General features: G+C 44.3%; 2 protein-coding genes across 3 annotated transcripts in view; one reads left to right on the forward strand and one right to left on the reverse strand.

Moving 5' to 3' along the window:
- LOC136434066 (amino acid transporter heavy chain SLC3A1-like) overlaps positions 1-17036 on the reverse strand; it is a 30380-nt gene that overhangs the window by 7332 nt on the left and 6012 nt on the right. The window contains exons 8-9 of one of the 2 annotated variants that reach the window (XM_066426750.1): positions 16702-16821; positions 14797-16266 (exon numbers count right to left, since the gene is read on the reverse strand). The exons of the other annotated variant lie outside the window; for it this stretch is intronic. Coding sequence (XP_066282847.1) covers positions 15937-16266; positions 16702-16821 — 450 coding nt within the window. The 3' untranslated portion in view covers positions 14797-15936. Of the gene's footprint in view, positions 1-14796; positions 16267-16701; positions 16822-17036 lie in introns of those variants that run through there. 2 annotated transcript variants of the gene reach the window in all.
- On the forward strand, positions 4756-14385 carry LOC136433824 (zinc finger protein 91-like). The gene is made up of 5 exons (XM_066426362.1): positions 4756-4876; positions 5453-6268; positions 6303-6385; positions 9395-10018; positions 12173-14385. Exons 1-5 carry the CDS (start codon positions 4764-4766, stop codon positions 13228-13230), a joined length of 2694 nt encoding a protein of 897 aa, XP_066282459.1. The 5' UTR covers positions 4756-4763; the 3' UTR covers positions 13231-14385.

A 17036-nucleotide genomic window follows, 5' to 3' on the forward strand; every position in this document is an offset into this window, starting at 1 on the left:
CAAAAAATGGGGGACCTGTGTTCAAGGACGTGTCTAGAGCATACACTTCAACAGCACCTTTCTTTCGAAAGGGACATAAAATGGGGGTCCGCACCTCCTTAAACATGTTAAAAGGAACGGGCTAGCAACTCCACCCTGTAAAAATATACGCTACTACTGAAACAGCAAGGAAACTTGCTGCCCTATGTGCCACTTGGCACGGCAAGGGTCTGAAGGAAGGAAGGAACCAACAGGAGACAAGCAGACATACAAAACACTGGAAACATCCCATTTCCTCAGATAGAACACCAGAACCATGGAATAATGCCATTCACGATTCCGAGTACACTTGTGCAGCAACATGTATAATTGTAGGTAATGTCCTAGGTGAAGGCCCCTAAGACAAAAACAAAACACGTCTGAACATAATATGCGATGCCAAACAAGACAATGGTCTATACATAAACTGTTATAATTACAAGTCAGGGGGGTTAACCTTTGACCTTGCGCATGCATACTCAGAATCATGAACAACCTTATTCAGTGAACTCCGTACCTGGACTGCCCTCCCGTGAGAGTTATCTTGGTGACCACAAAGCCGTCGACGCTGACAGTGTAGCGAGCCAGGGGGGCCAGGGGCGCCGTGGTGATCTCTATCGTGTACGGAGTCACCGGCCACTCGTTCACTTCCGTCTGGCCGTCAACAACTACTTCTTCCTGCGGGATATTGAAAAAGAGTCGGTCAGTCTGGTTGTAACAGTGTAGTTCAAGTATAAAGTGACAGTATAAAGTAGAGTGGATTCATTCCTAAGCTAACCGACATAGATCGCACCGCAGTCGTCCCTCAGTAAGACATCTGGAGCCGCATAGTTCCCGTTTAGAACTTTTATAATTTCAGCGTGTCACACAGACCAGTTTCGCCGTGTGGCTTTTTCAAGTCTTTAATACTGAGGGACGACTCCAGTCTGAAGGATGTCGGTTAGCTTGAGGAATGAATCCACTCTACTTTAAAGTGTGGTCCAAGCGACACTTACACTGAAATACTGATAATGATATGTACATGTATGACTAAAGCTATACAGGTTGAAGTTGGATTTTTTTCTTGAGTCTTTTCTTTGCAACAGAGATTCAGCTAGTGAAAATCAGCTTATATCATAAAATGAATTTGCATACATTGGATTTGCATACATTAGATTAGGAAGAACACTTTTTTCTTATTCCCTCAGAAACGATGATGTTACTTCGTGATGTTGACTGGGCACAGCAAAACGGATACAAAGCAGATGTGGTTCACACGAGAGCACAACACCCCCACCCCCATCCTGGCATGTCCTATACCTAAATACCATAATTATTTTGAAGAAAAACATGCCAGAAAAACGTGTTTGTCCGGCTCCAGCGGGCACTTCGATATATCAAGTTTGAAATTTCGTGTCTCAAGATTATCAAGAGGATGTTATCGTTCTCCAAACTTCTCTTTACTTGTGAAAATTTACCAAAACAAGCATGGAAGTTTCTGTGAACACCTTCTCTTTGTAAGACGCCGGGGTGTACAGGTTGGACTCCACGAAGACGTCGGCGCCTGTCCTGTACTCGGGAATGGCGTGCCCGCCCACCAGGACACTGAAGCTGAACTCTGTGTTGAACGGCATTCCTAGGAAGTGTCCACTGCTCGGGAAAAGCCGAGAAAACGCAACAAAACTAGACGAAATGTCGAGAAATTGTGGGGTAATCACAGAAAACTTGTCCCGCGCTACCCGCTACTGGCAGATCTGGCGTTTCGCGGGGCAGCTGGGAAAAGTTTACACATAGGTCTCCGATTGGTCAATTAGCTTCATCTCCGTCTGTGATTGGTTGAATGAATTGCACGGGCGACTGGACAACAAAGTTAGCTTTGCCAACCTCTGATTGGTCGATGGGCGTCATCTCCATGCGTCATCTGGCGCCCAACTACAGGATAGTGGAAATACAATCTGAATCTCCAAGCAGATCTGCGGAGAAGAAATCTCGACGTTTTTTTTAGGAGCTGTTTAGAAAACCTGTAATTCACTAGTATATAGTAGTAAGATAGGTGTTCTGAACTTTTGTTTCTGTCATATAAGAGTCTTGGAGTGAGAACGTGACGCAGGCACTGACGAGACTGACACAGTAAGTGTTTTCGAATCCTCGAACCGAGCGCCGATCGGTCGAATCACGGTCTCTGACGCCGAACGTCACGTTCTGTTACCGAGGTGATCGAATTCGAACGGACGCGAACCGAGCATCTCTGTTAGTTTGAACTTTCGAATCAGCCACACGGCATTCTACAAGCGCGGTGACAACAACAACAACCAGACATCAGAACCCGAGTTGGAATCAGAAATCATTGAAAAGTAAGTGCAAGTGTCAGAGAGACATTTAGCGTTACTGCTGCTGGTGTGACTGACAGGTCTAACAAATTTTCTTCAGGGGTAACGTTATAAGGTGCGAGATTATACTGAGTTTCCGATTGTTAGCGATTGCATCGTCGTGGTAAAGGGCAGGTAAAGCTAAGGTAGTGTGACTGATTCAATGTGCAAGGGAGCAAGGGGGGGAAACGAAATGAATAGTTTTCTTGACAAATGTTTTCTTCCGAAGAGGCATTGCTACATTTTCCCGTCCGTGCGGTATGTAACGACGCACACTTACACCAAGGAACCACATGCCAGCCGATTATAAATTAGCACAAAAAGATCCATTTACAATAATGGCCATACAGGGAATAACAGACAAAACTAGGTTTTAATCAGCAAATAACTTGAAACGAGTCAAAATGACGTTTAAATTTTGGCTCATCATACATGTAGCTATATCATGATATGGTTACGAACTTACGGTTTGCAATACGATCGCTTCAACGTTACGGCTTCAACTTTGCTACAATAATCGTATTACCGTCTGGCTGTAGTTTTTATAACTGATACCCAGACAATTCATTACTCCAAGTCTCTCTTCCTAAATCGTCTCAACTCTCTCGGCGTAACTTTCAGCCATTATATATAATTTAAACGAGAAAGTTGTGAAAACGTAACAACTACTAGTACCAACTATCCACTACACCAACAACAAAACGCTTGAAGAAATCTGAGCCGCTCCGCTGTCCATCGCCATGGCAACGGTTGCCAACCCTGGCGTGTGGCCGCATATATTAACCATATTTAGAAGCCCCAACCTGTAGTAATTCAATATTAAACGTAAACAACGACAACATCAGATCGACGGCTGTCGTGCCAAGGTCAGCTAGGACGAAATGGCTTGAAAGGTGTCAAAATAAGCAGCGTACATGTGACGTAACGTAAAATCGGACTACACAATGCCCGTTGGACCATGTCACCATATGCCTACCGGCGTTAGAGGGGGTCGTATCATGACTTGGGCTGGGCCAATCAGAGTTATTGCTGACATTTTACGCGAATGTTGAAAAAAAGGCAAATTGCGTTTCTCTATTAGTATTAATGCTTTGTCCCATTTCCAAAGCGGGGCCCTACCGAGCAACTTGTGGGAAAGAAAAAAAAGATATGAAAGACAACAAAACATACAAAACGTAAAAAACAAGAGTTCCACGACCTCATATCTCCATGAACAATTATTTTCATGCAAATGACTTACACATTTGCATAATATATGCTGGGTCATAAACACCTTTATCTAACTTACATGTTGCAATATTGACAGACCTATAATTTTCCAATTAGATGAATTATGGTGTTTTGCATTACATATGCAAAGTAGGAATTTATTTGCATAATTGGTATCTGTCGATGCTCCACTTTCCATGAACTACATACTGTATGTTACATGTATTTGAGTCTGATAATGGAAAACACTACAAATATAGATTTTCCTCATTAGCTATGCAAATTAAGTCACAATTAGCATAATTTGCACTTCATTATGTATATCTCTGTCTAAGCTACCTGCATACTAAGTATCATATTGACAGTCCTATAATATGGTGTTTTGCATTAATTATGCAAATTAGGAATTTATTTGCATAATTGGTATTTGTTGATGATCCACTTTCCGTAAACTACATACGTTACATGTATTGGAGTCTGATAATGGTAAACACTGCAAATATAGATTTTCCTCATTAGCTATGCAAATTAAGTCCCAATTAGCATAATTTGCACTTCATTGTGTTTATCTCTATCTAAGCTACCTGGATACTAAATATCATGGAAATCTGTTGTTCCTTTGTTCAGTTATTCTCCTTAGAAGGTTTTCGCAAAAACACCCTTGCAGTTCCAGAGGAAGCTGCTAGGGGGCCCAAACCTACACCACTTCTTTATTACATCACAAGCTATCTGCCACCCAAAAATCAAGACCACAGGACGTTCAGGTCAAAAGATGCAAAAATTGAAGTTCTGCTGCAGTACCAAGGTCACATACCAGGGGGCCTAAAATCGCCCTTGAATTTCAGCTTCACAACACCCGCCCACATACCAAATATCATTGTTATCCATCAAGAGGCTCTTGAGTTATTCTGACTGGAGTGGTGCGGAAACACAAACATACACACACACAGACAGACACACCCAAAACAATATCTCCATTTTTCATGGAGATAATTACTCCTAGCCACATATTGCTTATTTTGGGACCAGAGCATTACTGGTGCTCGACTTTTAGATAGGGAAGTTGTCAGTGAAAGGAGTGAACTGGAGTCAGGATAGAATGGACAACAAGCTTTTATTTTTCTTTACAGGAGTGTTATCCAACCGGCGGGAGGCTTTGAGTGCAACAGGTAGTGTAGACAACTGATCATGCAGCATGGAGGTGAGAAGTCCCACGGGTGTGAGGAGTGCGGCAAGCAGTTCAGTCATCTGAGTGATTTAACGAGACACGTGCGCACTCACACAGGCGAGAAACCCTACAGGTGTGAGGAATGTAGCGGTCAATTTTTTTATTATTTTTTTTATTCAAACATTTAAACAGAAATACAGAGAGACAAAAGGGGGCGCACTCAAGTGCAAGACTTATTTTGACGCTACCCCTTACATAAAAAACATACATATTTTACAGAGAGAAATCAAGTACAAGTGAAAAGCAAAGGAAAATCACATCAGACAGAAAATAATACATTGTACTTAATATAACAAGAAAGGATAAGCGCAAGTCCAGACTTTAGTCAATTTCGTCGGATGGGTGCTCTGAAAGTCCACATGCGAACGCACACTGGGGAGAAACCTTACAAGTGCCAGGAATGCGGCAGGCAATTCAGAAGGCAGGGTCATCTGAAGTCTCACACACGAACCCACACCGGGGAGAAACCATATAAGTGTGAGCTCGAGGAGTGCGGAAAACAGTTCAGTCATCTAAGTGAGGTGAAGACTCACATGCGCACTCACACTGGGAAGAAACCCTACAGATGTGAGCAATGTAGCAGGCAGTTCAGTCAGGTGGGTGATCTGAAGAAACACGTGCGAACTCATACAGGGGAGAAACCTTACAGCTGTGAGGAGTGCAGTAAGCAGTTCAGTAGGAGGGATCATCTAAAGAACCACGTGCGGATTCACACAGGAGAGAAACCCTACAAATGTGAGGAGTGCAGCAAGCTATTCAGCAGGCTAGCTGAAATGAAGACTCACATGCGCACTCACAAAGGAGAGAAACCCTACACGTGTGATGAGTGCAACAAGCAGTTCAGTCAGCTGGGTCATTTGAAGTCTCACATACGAACACACACCGGGGAGACACCGTACAGATGTGAGGAATGTATCAGGGACTTTAGTAGTTTTGATCATCTAAAGACTCACGTGCGAACACACACCGGGGAGAAACCCTACAGGTGTGAGGCGTGTGGCAGGCAGTTCAGGGCGTCGAGTGCTCTGAAGTGTCACATGCGGACTCACACAGGTGAGAAACCCTACCAGTGCGAGGAATGCAGCAGGCAATTCAGTAGGCTGGACCATCTTAAGGCTCACATGCGCACTCACACAGGTGAAAAACCTTACAAGTGTGATGAGTGTAGCAGGCAGTTCCGTCATCTGTTTGCTCTGAAGACCCACATACGAACGCACACCGGTGAGAAACCCTACCAGTGTGAGGCGTGCTGTAGGCAGTTTAGTGACCTGGGTAATCTGAAGGCCCACAAACGGACACACACAGGGGAGAAACCCTACAGGTGTGAGGAGTGCGGCAGGCAGTTTTATGAACGGGGTCATCTGAAGTCTCACATGCGGACCCACACCGGTGAGAAACCCTACATGTGTGATGCGTGCAGCAGACAGTTCAGTCACCTGTGTAATCTGAAAACTCACATGAACACGCACAATGATAAAAAATGAAGAAAAAAACTACAGGTGTGAGGAGTGCGGCAGTAATCTGAAGTCCCACATGTGCACTCACACTGATGACGAGTACAGCAGGCAGTTTGAGGAGACACGTGCGGACTCACACAGAGGAGAAACCCAACTGAACAGGTGTCTAGCACACAGTTCATTGACCAGGGCCATTTGAAGAGGCACGTGGTGACTCAAACAATTTAGCAAGTTAGCAACCCTTCAGGTGGAAAGAGTACCACAAGCGTATGTTGACTCACAGAAGGGTAGATATAAAAAAAACATGTGTTTCAGTTGAATTTGCTTATTGGCAAAATAACTTTCTCATTTAAAGTTTGAAATAGAGAAAGACAGTTGTGTTGACCTTGTAATTCATAGTTAAGACAGGGATAGTCATAGGGATGTTTGTTGTTGTCACTGCTTATTCAACGATAGGTATACATAACTTTGTTGCCATTGTTGGTTTGATAACTGAATAGATGCGGTTGCTTACGCTGTTGGTTGGACGATAGGAAACGGGAAGATTATATAGATACGTTTGTCGTAAATGGTGTTTCAATAATACGAAATAAGTTTGTTGTCATTTCTCGTTCATCGATAGTATCGAAAATTCGAAAGTGTCGAAGGGACAATTTTGTTGACATTGTTGGTGTAGCTTACTGGTTCATGGATGGCGAATACAAAGAAAGAAAGTTTTGAGATAACTTGTGCCTGGTGTGAGTTGTCTGTGTAAAGCTGTTTTTGTGGTAGCTGTAGATGTTCGCTATTTGACAATATGCAATGAATGTAACTTAAAAGATTTTTGCACATATACACACATTACCTTGGATGCTATGTTATCGAGTTTAACATGGACCTCTTTCAGAAATCATTGGTACAATCACGAATGCCTCGCTAAAGGGTTTCGGACATGCAAACAAACATGTCACAGATCTCGTACCACGTTTCCCACAATGCCAACAGTATTTCTGGATCAGAACTAGTTTATTGTTCACGGTTTGGGGAACCTGCTCTCGGAGACATATCCCCATTCACAACAAACACAATTTCCTAACATATAATACTAAAAATCATAAAACTCTGATGAGGACGAGCCGAATCCGCGTTTCGAACGCCTCTGACGCCGAACACCACGTTCTGTTACCCAGGTGATCGAACTCGAACGGTCACAGAAACACTCGAACGAACGCGAACCGAACATCTCCGTTAGTTTGAACTTCCAGCCGTCAGTCACACCGCATTCAACAAGCCTGGCGACCATACATCAGACTCCCGAGACGAAGGCAGACATCATTGAAAAGTAAGTAGAGGTAGGACGTTTCTTTTGCCATACGTTAGATTTGACTGATTTCTATCGCTGGTACCGATGATAGTTACAATATTCTATCGTTTGATATTTATGCTCTAGCGTCCATATCGTTTATCCGTAGCGTTCATATTCTAAAAGAAATACCAAAGTGGTGCTAAGAATAATTTAACACCAGGGGATTCCAGAGCGTTTTGTTTGAATGACAAAATGTAACGTTACCCTAAAAACGTTTTCCCGTCGCTGCGCTGGTCCATCGTAGTTCATATTAGCCTCTACCAGGCTCCGTCCTATCGTTGGGAAAATAGCAGAAATCAGCCGGGTACTTCGCTATACAGGGTAGGTCCTGTATGGCGGCTATACAGTAAGGTTCCATTTCGTGGATGGCAGATTGGACCCTCTCTCCGTAGCTAACTCCCTTGGCACACTATTCACTCTATTAGGCCAATTTCTACAATTTTTCCAGCCATCCCGCGGGGCCTGGTAGAGGCTAAGTTCATATATCTGACGGCGGTTTGAAGTTCCCGCCTGCCCAAAAGCTCGGGCGCCGACATTTTGGCGCGAATCTCACCACATCCGGGAACTGCACGACGTCACTGTGAAAAAGAACTCAAATTCGAATCCGCACATTCGCTAAGCAAAACAACAAACATGGATCCAGAGAGAGAAAATGACGATCCGGAGAACATAATTGCATACAACTTTCAGCCAGGACGGCATCCTGCTTGTCTTGGCTCTGTTACTGCCCCCTCCCCTCTTCCTTGTTTGTCGCAAAGCCGTCCAAGCCGTCGTGTTGTGACTGCTGTACGGGGTTTCCCTTACAGGATTTGGAGAAGAGCTGTTTCACTTATCGAATGTGCGGATTCGAATTTGAGTTCTATTTCATAGTGACGTCGTGTAGTTCCCTGATGTGGTGAAATTCGTGCCAAAATGTCGGCGCCCGAGCTTTGGGCAGGCGGTAACTTCAAACCGCCGTCAGATATATGAACTACGATGGACCAGCGAAGCGACGGGAAAAACGTTTTTAGGGTATATTTTGTCATTCAAACAAAAGGTATTGGAATCCCCTGTTCCCCTTTAAGTGTCTTTTTTATGGTGGATAGCTTTTCTACCTCGTTAGTTTTGTGAAATACAAATCGAACGTCTCCATCTTTAAAGCTTGACAATCAACTCCTATCATCGTTAAAAAACCATTTTCTTTCATATCAGCAAGTTTCCCTTCCGTTCAGCATTTAAGCGTATTCATTCATTGCTGCAGATTTTTCTATAGTTGCATTACGAAAGATTCAACGACGAAGAATCCGGATGTCGTCATCTGTAACTTTATTAAAGAAGTTGGAAAGTCAGCAACCATGTCCTCAAAACGAGGTCGCGGCTTGAGTAAGAAATTAATGCAGATGAAAGGCTTCTGAACGCAAACTATGAGCCCTACAACATTCTGAATGATTGCAAACTCGACTGAATAGTTTCTGCCTACTCTGATGATATGCTCTGTGTCATGGCCCCATCCCAGCTCATGATAGACTGGACGCCTTCCTCATTTGAACGTGTGGCCCCTTTGTTTGTCTTTGATTATTTGGGGTATGGAATATGTCACAGAAGTAATATAATGGAAAACATCTGCCTGTCTGAACCATCCTAAGCCACATGTGCCCATCATTTCACCCAAGGACACACCGTTAACGTGGCATATCGATATCGAGGAGACTCGAAGCCTGAAACTCTGCCATTACCCCACCCGTACCTAGATACTTAGCTATTATTGTTCTTCACAGGAGTGTAAAGCTAAACCAACCCGTGTGAGGAGGGCAGCAGGCAGTGAGGTCAACCGGTCTGATGATGCAGAATCGAGGTGAGAAGCCCTACAGGTGTGAGGAGTGCGGCAGGCAGTTCAGTGACCTCGGGACTCTTAAGAGTCACAAAGGTACTCACTTTGGAGAGAAACCTTACAGGTGCGAGAAGTGCAGCAGGCAATTCAGTAGGCTGAGTAATCTGAGGAGACACGTGTGGACTCACACAGGGGAGAAACCCTACAGATGTGAGGAGTGCAGCAGGCAGTTCAGCAGCATGGGTCAACTGAATAGTCACATGCGGACTCACACAGGTGAGAAACACTACATGTGTGAGGTGTGCGGCAAGCAGTTTACTCAACTGGGTCATCTGACGTCACATATGCGCACTCACACAGGGGAAAAACCCTACAACTGCGAGGAGTGCGGCAGGCAATTGAGTCAGCTCAGTGACCTAAAGAGACACATTCGCACTCACACTGGGGAGAAACCCTACAGTTGTGAGGAGTGTCGAAGGCAGTTCAGTCGGCTGGATAATCTGAGGATTCACAAACGGACTCACACAGGTGAGAAAGCCCTCGGCAACGTGGCGAGTGCAGCATGCAGTTCAGCGAGCGGTGCAGCTTTGAGAGACACGTACTGACTCACATCCGTTAGAAACAATAGTCAATACAGGTGTGAAGAGTGCAGCCGGCAGTTCTCATCTCTAAACATCTCTTCCGATGGCAAAATTGTAACTAAAGACATGCTTATTCCTACAGGGGTAGATCTGTGCATTGGCCAAGAAATCAGATATATTTCAATGTGCGTATTTTTAATTACGTGTTGAAAATAGAAGAAAAACGTCAGCTTTGTAAAGCCAGTTAGAATATAAAGCCATTCTACTGTAAGAGAAAGTCAGCCATGTTTAGTAGATTTTTCATTTTTAAGATAAGAGAAAGTCGCTAAATTTCATGTCATTGTTGATTCAACAGCAGGAATAGACTCACAGAGATACGTTTGTCTTTGGTTCAATGTTAGGGGATAGTCGTAGAGATATAAATTTGTCCTCTTTGATGGAAATAGGAAATTCGTAGGGACAAAATTCTTGGCTCACCGTTACAATTGTTACAAATAAACCAAGTTTTGCCCTATTTTTTGTTTGTAAAATATGATGTTTTGAATGTTTAAAGCAGTATATTTTTGGGTAGTGGACAATGCGCATACGCACACACTATCTCATGAATGAAACACTTCATAATTCCAGGGGAAAAAAGGAAAACGAGTTTCAAATCGACAACGTTCGGTCTCTTCAGGAATGGGAAAATCACAAATAAAATCCTGGCAGCTATTAGAAAACCGGTAGCTGACAGAGTAACATAAACAATCGGAGAACAGAACGCCCCCCCCCCCCAAAAAAAAACATATCATGAAGCTTGCTCTGGAAGCTAGACTGTAACCCTGAAATTATGAAATGTTTTACTCATGAGTTTTCTTGCTCACTTGATTTAAAGCAAGATTAGATCTATACTGCAAGCCTCATATAAACGTAATATAACCCCGGGGGTTACGCAAGAACTGATGAGACCATGTGTCGAACAACTGCAGTTTTCGAATCCTCGAACCGCGCTTTGAACGTTCGAACGCCGCTGACGCCGAACGTCGCGTTCTGTTACCGAGGTGATCGAACTCGAACGAACGCGAACCGAGCATCTCCGTTAGTTTGAACTTCCCAGTCAGTCAACATCCAACCCCAACGACTCCCGAGTTGGAAGCAGAAATCTTTGAAAAGTAAGTGCAGGTAGAACGTTTAAGCCCCTGTCACACTTGTGCGTATCTACATGCCCGCATGAGTTGCGTATTAACATGTTTTTGGTTTGATAACCAGACTGCTCAACGGTGGGTCAAAGTAGAAAGCAACTTCCTCCCCGCAAAATTTTCTTTAACCAAAAAAAATGTTACTGCGGACAGGGCCATTACCGCTGGTGTAGATGATCAACAAAGACGTGTTGTCACCATACGAAAAAAAGGATTATGCGTCCCGACGGTGCGATCTTTCGTTCGATTTCTGCACATCACCTGTAACGTCCGTAACGTTACCGACGTGGTGCTATGTGTACGAGTATTGTAGATACTTTCTTTATATCGTTAACAAATGGCGTAACAATTGCCTTTCAGCAAGTTTAGCACGTCAGCGTATCCATGCATTCCTTTCTGTCGTTTTGTTCGTCAGTTGTATTTCTAACTCCCGAATGCCTGTTCGGACCACGCCATCGTTGCAGGAGACCGTGCGACTTCGGCCGGGGACAATCCGAGGTCTTGCTTATTAAGTTCGACATTCTAAATTCAGATGCCAGTCGTTTCTCTATTAACATGTGCGCAGTGGGGAAGTGATGAGAGGAGCGAACTGGATCTAGAGTAGGATATATAATTCAATGCTTTATTCAATAAAAGAAAGCCTTCGCAGCACTCAGCTGAGCACTGAATATTGTGGTTTCTGTACATTTTCGTGTACATGTTTATAATTACTGGCAATACTGCACGTCTACTGGTGCGCAAGGGTCACTCAGGTCTGTGAGGATCAGGTTCCAGCTTCGGAACTGTTCAACTGTTCAGTCATGTAGGGGATTTCACTTTTTGCAAAACGGTCAGTTCTTGTTCTGACATTGTCACGTTGACTGCTCGACCGCTGATATCTCCCCGGCGTTGTGTATGTGGGAACCACTGGCGTAAGTCTGCAGACTGCATGAGTTTCTTGGCGAATGTCAGACACAAATGGAAACTAAGCTGTCGTTGTTTTTCTCAGGAGGGTTAAGTTAACCCCACCCGTGTGAGGAGTGCAGCAGGCAGGCAATCAAGTCGACTGGTCATGCAGCATCGAGGTGAGAAACCCTACAGGTGTGAGGAGTGCGGCAGTCAGTTCAGTCAGCTGAGCGACCTATCGAGACACGTGCGGACTCACACAGGGCAAAAACCCTACAGGTGTGAGGAGTGCGGCAGGCAGTTCAGTGAACTGGGTAATCTAAAAACTCACATGCGCATGCACACCGGGGAGAAACGCTACATGTGTGAGGCGTGTGGAAAGCAGTTCAGTAGGCTGAGTAGTCTAAAGAGACACGCACGGACTCACACAGGTGAGAGACCCTATATGTGTGAGGAGTGCTGCAGGCAGTTCAGTCAGTTGAATGATCTAAAGTCTCATATCCGGACACATACTGGGGAGAAACCGTACAGATGTGAGGAGTGCAGCAGGCAGTTCATTAGGCTGGATCATCTAAAGTCTCACATGCAGACACATACTGGGGAGAAACCCTACAAATGTAAGGCGTGCAGCAGGCAGTTCCGTCATCTGAGTGACCTGAAGAGGCACGTACGAACTCACACCGGGGGAAAACGCTTCAGATGTGAAAAATGTAGCAGGCAATTCATTCATTTGAAAGATCTGAAGGCTCACATGCGGACTCACACTGGGGAGAAACCCTACAGGTGTGAGGCTTGCGGCAAGCAGTTCAGTCAACGGGGTCATCTGAAGGCTCACATGCGCACTCACACTGGTGAGAAACCCTACATGTGTGAGGAGTGTGGTAGGCAGTTCAGTGAGCTTGGCCATCTAAAGACTCACATGCGCACTCACACTGGTGAGAAACCATACAGATGTGAGGAGTGCAGCAGGCAGTTCAGTGAGCTGGGTAATCTAAAGAGTCACATGCGCACTCACACAGGGGAGAAACCCTACATGTGTGAGAAGTGTGGTAGGCAGTTCAGTCGGCTGGATAATCTAAAATCTCACATGCGGACTCACGGAGCGGAGAAAGTCTCCAGCAGTGCCAGCGTGAGGAGTGCAGCAGGCAGTTCCGCGAACGGTGTAGTTTGAAGAAACGTGGTGAACTCACGCAAGCCAGAAACCCTACACGTGTGAAAAGTGCAGCTAGCAGGCAGTTAAAATTTCCACAGGAAGACCTGCTTGTAGATTTAAGCAGTTCAGAGTTGGTCGATGGCGCACATGCTCATAGCCTGGGTGCCATCCTCCACTGGCGGTAACTGCTGGCTCAATATTTCTGTAGTTACTTGGCAAGCGAAAAGATTGAGCCAGCTGTTACTACGGAGGATGGCTCCCAGTTTAACAATGCCTCATTCACACAGAGGCAAATCTGTGCACTGTCCCCGACATGAGTTTTAGTTGGATTTGCCTATTTATTTGTAAAATAACTTTTTCATTGCGATGTTAAACTAGAAGAATATTTACTTTGTAAACCAATTAAAACACAAAAGTTTTTCCATTGTCGAGAGGTTTTATCATGTTGGTCTTGCAGTAGCTTTTCTTAGAACTGTTGAATGTGTGTTTGTTGCTACTGCTGATGCAACGATAGGAACTAGTTATAGAGATACGTTGATGAAGGTTAGACATCCAGGTAGTATTATAAGATACGCCAAAAATAGTTACTCAAGCAACTGGATAAAATTTCGAAATAGTCAAAAGTTTCGAAATTTTATCCAGCTGCTTGAGTAACTATTTTTGGCGTAGTTGTAGAGATGACTTTGTCACTGTTGGCCCACTGATAGGAAAGATTCGCAGGGATACGTTTGTTGTCATTGTTGGCTTAACGCTATGAATCTAAGGTTGTTGTTACTTTTGTTAAGGGACCGATGATGATAATTGTTCGTTCACCTTGGAAGCAGGGGTAGAGACAAGTTCATTGTCGTTGTCTATTTTAAAAGAAAATAGCAGAAGAAATAGTGTTTTTCAATGTTGGCTAATTGATAGAAAACTTCATAAAGATGATTTTGTCATCATTTTGGGTTCATTGATTGGAAAGACACGTGGAGAAATGTCATGGTGGGTTCAAGGACAGTGAAAACTCGTAGGGACAAGTTAATTTGTTTTGGATATATGAGTTGGATATTGGAGTTTTCTTTTTACACGACCAGTAATGTCTCACTTGCTGACGTTTTAATGTCTCTCAGACACATTCCTCGGAGCTTCTGACTGGAGTACCACTGCTTCTCGTCTGCAATTTGAAAAAGAAAACTCCAATATCCTATCGTCCACCAACTTGATGAAATCATTTTCGGGAGAGAATTGGTTGAACGATAGCAGAGTCGTACGCGCAACATAGTTGGTTCACCGTTGCAAATAAACCCAGTTTTGCCATTTTTGCCGCTTGTTTGATTTTGCTTTTGAACGTGCCGCTAAATATGCCTTACAGACCTCATGAGACATTTTCCATGATGCCAGCGGTTTTTCCACATCTGAGTCAGAACTAGTCTATTGGAGATTTAAAAAAAAAACTTTTTTGTCGGATTTGGGAGGCTCTGGTCTCAGATCTGTCTCAGTCATCGGTCTGCTCATCCTCATTAGCAATAAACACAAGCAATCCCTGATCATAGACCTGATGCTAAAAGCGTTATGAATCTAAACAGAATCAATGACTCCAGCATGTGTTAGTTGTGACCACTTTATTTCACTGGTTCTGCCACTTGGATAAAGGAAGACTTACTCATGCTGACTGTCTGCTGTGAGGTATACTTTTGTAACAACAGAACTACAAACTCTGGAAGACTACTACAACATGCTTTCACATATAAACAGACTTGGTACTTCAGCAACATATTGATATGTGTAGATGTCTACATGTGTACCTCCACCAAACGACAAAATGTCAGTTTACTTTTAACAGTCATTTGCTGACATTTTTTTCAAGCTCCATACATATGCTTCATGTAATACAAACTCTGGAAGACTACTACTACATGCTTTCACATCCAGCAACATGTATTAATACGTGTAACTTTTACAGATGTCTACATGTGTACCACTACCAAACCACAGGATGTCAGTTTTCTTTTAAGTCATTTGCTGACATTTTTTCAAGCTCCATACATGTGCTTCATGTAATACAATATATAACTCAGCTCCACTTAGGTAGATACAGTCTTGTTCAGTTCAAGAATGCGATGTTGTACCAAGACCTTTTACATTGTGTCTAGTTGTTGTCGAGTTTCATACCTCCACACATAATCACTAACAATGTAATAGTCCGCTGTGATCAGTCATCACACAGTACACTTCAGTTTGTGATTTCTTCACAGTCGACACGTTATCTTTTTCTTAACTTCCAACACCAAAAGTTACACTAGTACTCTCAAGTACGAAACATTCCAAGCCGTGTTGAACATGAAGCACAAGCGAACAAGCTTGAGTACTCTGGGGTACAGTCTCTGCATCTACAGGTGGGAGAGCGCTTCAGGTGGTTCTTGAGTAGTTTTTCACATCTTTCAACACCAAATGTTACACCGGTAAAACTAACTATCAGTGGTTCCTACACAGCATTGAGCTCAAATGTAGATGTGTTTAACAGGCTTGGGTACAGAATCTGCACCTACAAGTGTCAGAACGTTTTTCAGGTGGTTCTTTACTAGCTCACGACAATCACCTCTCCCAGCTGCAGGAGTACAGTCATCTTCCAACACCAAAATACAAGACATGCTAAACTGCCCAGACCTCACATGCAGCCAGTGTCAACAGGTTAAGGTACAGATCTAAGTCTGTAAGTGGCAGAACGTTTCTTCAGGTGGCCCCTCAGTAGCTCAGGACGACGGCCTCTCCCGGCTGGAGGGCGAGGGCGTTCAGCTTGAGCTTCTCGTCCTTCCCGCGGTCCATCCCGGAGCTGAGCACGACCGTGCCCTCCGCGGGAAACCCGGCAGCCGTGTAGTCCTGGGTGGTTGCCGCGGCGCCCAGGTTGGCGGCCACCAGGTAGCTGGTCGCGCCGGCGTGGTCGCGCTTGAAGGACAGCACGCTGTCGGAGGTGAGCGCGTTGCTGAAGCCGCCCCACTGGAAGGCGGGCTCGTCGCGAAGCGCGGCGGCCCCCTGGAACATGCTCAGCATCGAGGAGGCGTCCTGCTTCTGGGTCTGCAGGAGAAATGTGAGAAAAGTTAGTCATTAGGAAACTTCATCAGGAAAGAACACACAAAAAATGACTTCATCGTTGTCAAAGCCTTTAGAAAAAGGTAGAGTGGGCAATGTCAGACTTGAGGACAAAGCATGACGCTTTTTCATTAGAAGCGGCTACGGCTCGTATATTGTACATTTATTCATGAAAAACTCTTTTTCATAGAGGCCATGAGGGAAGAAGTAAGGACGGGACAAAATATAACAAAGGTACAGATTACAACATTTAAGTACTAAAAATAGCAGCCTCCCCAGACCTTAACATTGGATACAGGAATAAAAGGACAAATTTTACCTGAACTTGCACATGAATATTTTGAACCCCCTCTAGATAGCACTACTGCTGTGTTATTCAAGCAATTAAAGACTATTCCACTGCAAAAGTCTTGAACGTACCCCGACGTTGACAGTTGAGTAGTTCTGAGGTAGCGGTGTCCAGGGCGTGACCCCGGGGTCGGTGAACCCGGCGTTGTCTGTGTTGTTCCACTGCATGGGGCTGGTGCTCACCCCATTCACCTGCAGGGGGGAGAGAGACATGTCAACTTCATACTGCAGGATTATCAAAACACAGGCAAGCACAGAAACTATACATACACAAACGATTGTATGAATATATGTCAGGGTAGAGACTCTGTCCAATCTACCAGTAGAGATCCCGATGGAGTCTCTGTCGACAATTCTACCAGATCCGAGTCTTTACCCTGACATATGTATAAAGAAGCCTCCTCAGC

The sequence above is a fragment of the Branchiostoma lanceolatum genome, chromosome 4, assembly GCF_035083965.1.
Source record: "Branchiostoma lanceolatum isolate klBraLanc5 chromosome 4, klBraLanc5.hap2, whole genome shotgun sequence".
Lineage (NCBI taxonomy): Eukaryota > Metazoa > Chordata > Leptocardii > Amphioxiformes > Branchiostomatidae > Branchiostoma > Branchiostoma lanceolatum.

Excerpts from the sequence above, each read along its gene's own strand:
- LOC136433824 (XM_066426362.1), top strand. The coding sequence starts at position 4,764 with ATGCAGCATGGAGGTGAGAAGTCCCACGGGTGTGAGGAGTGCGGCAAG. Across the intron at positions 4,877-5,452 it reads ACAGGCGAGAAACCCTACAG|CTGTGAGGAGTGCAGTAAGC; the intron begins GTGTGAGGAATG and ends GAAACCTTACAG. Across the intron at positions 10,019-12,172 it reads AGCTTTGAGAGACACGTACT|TTAACCCCACCCGTGTGAGG; the intron begins GACTCACATCCG and ends AGGAGGGTTAAG.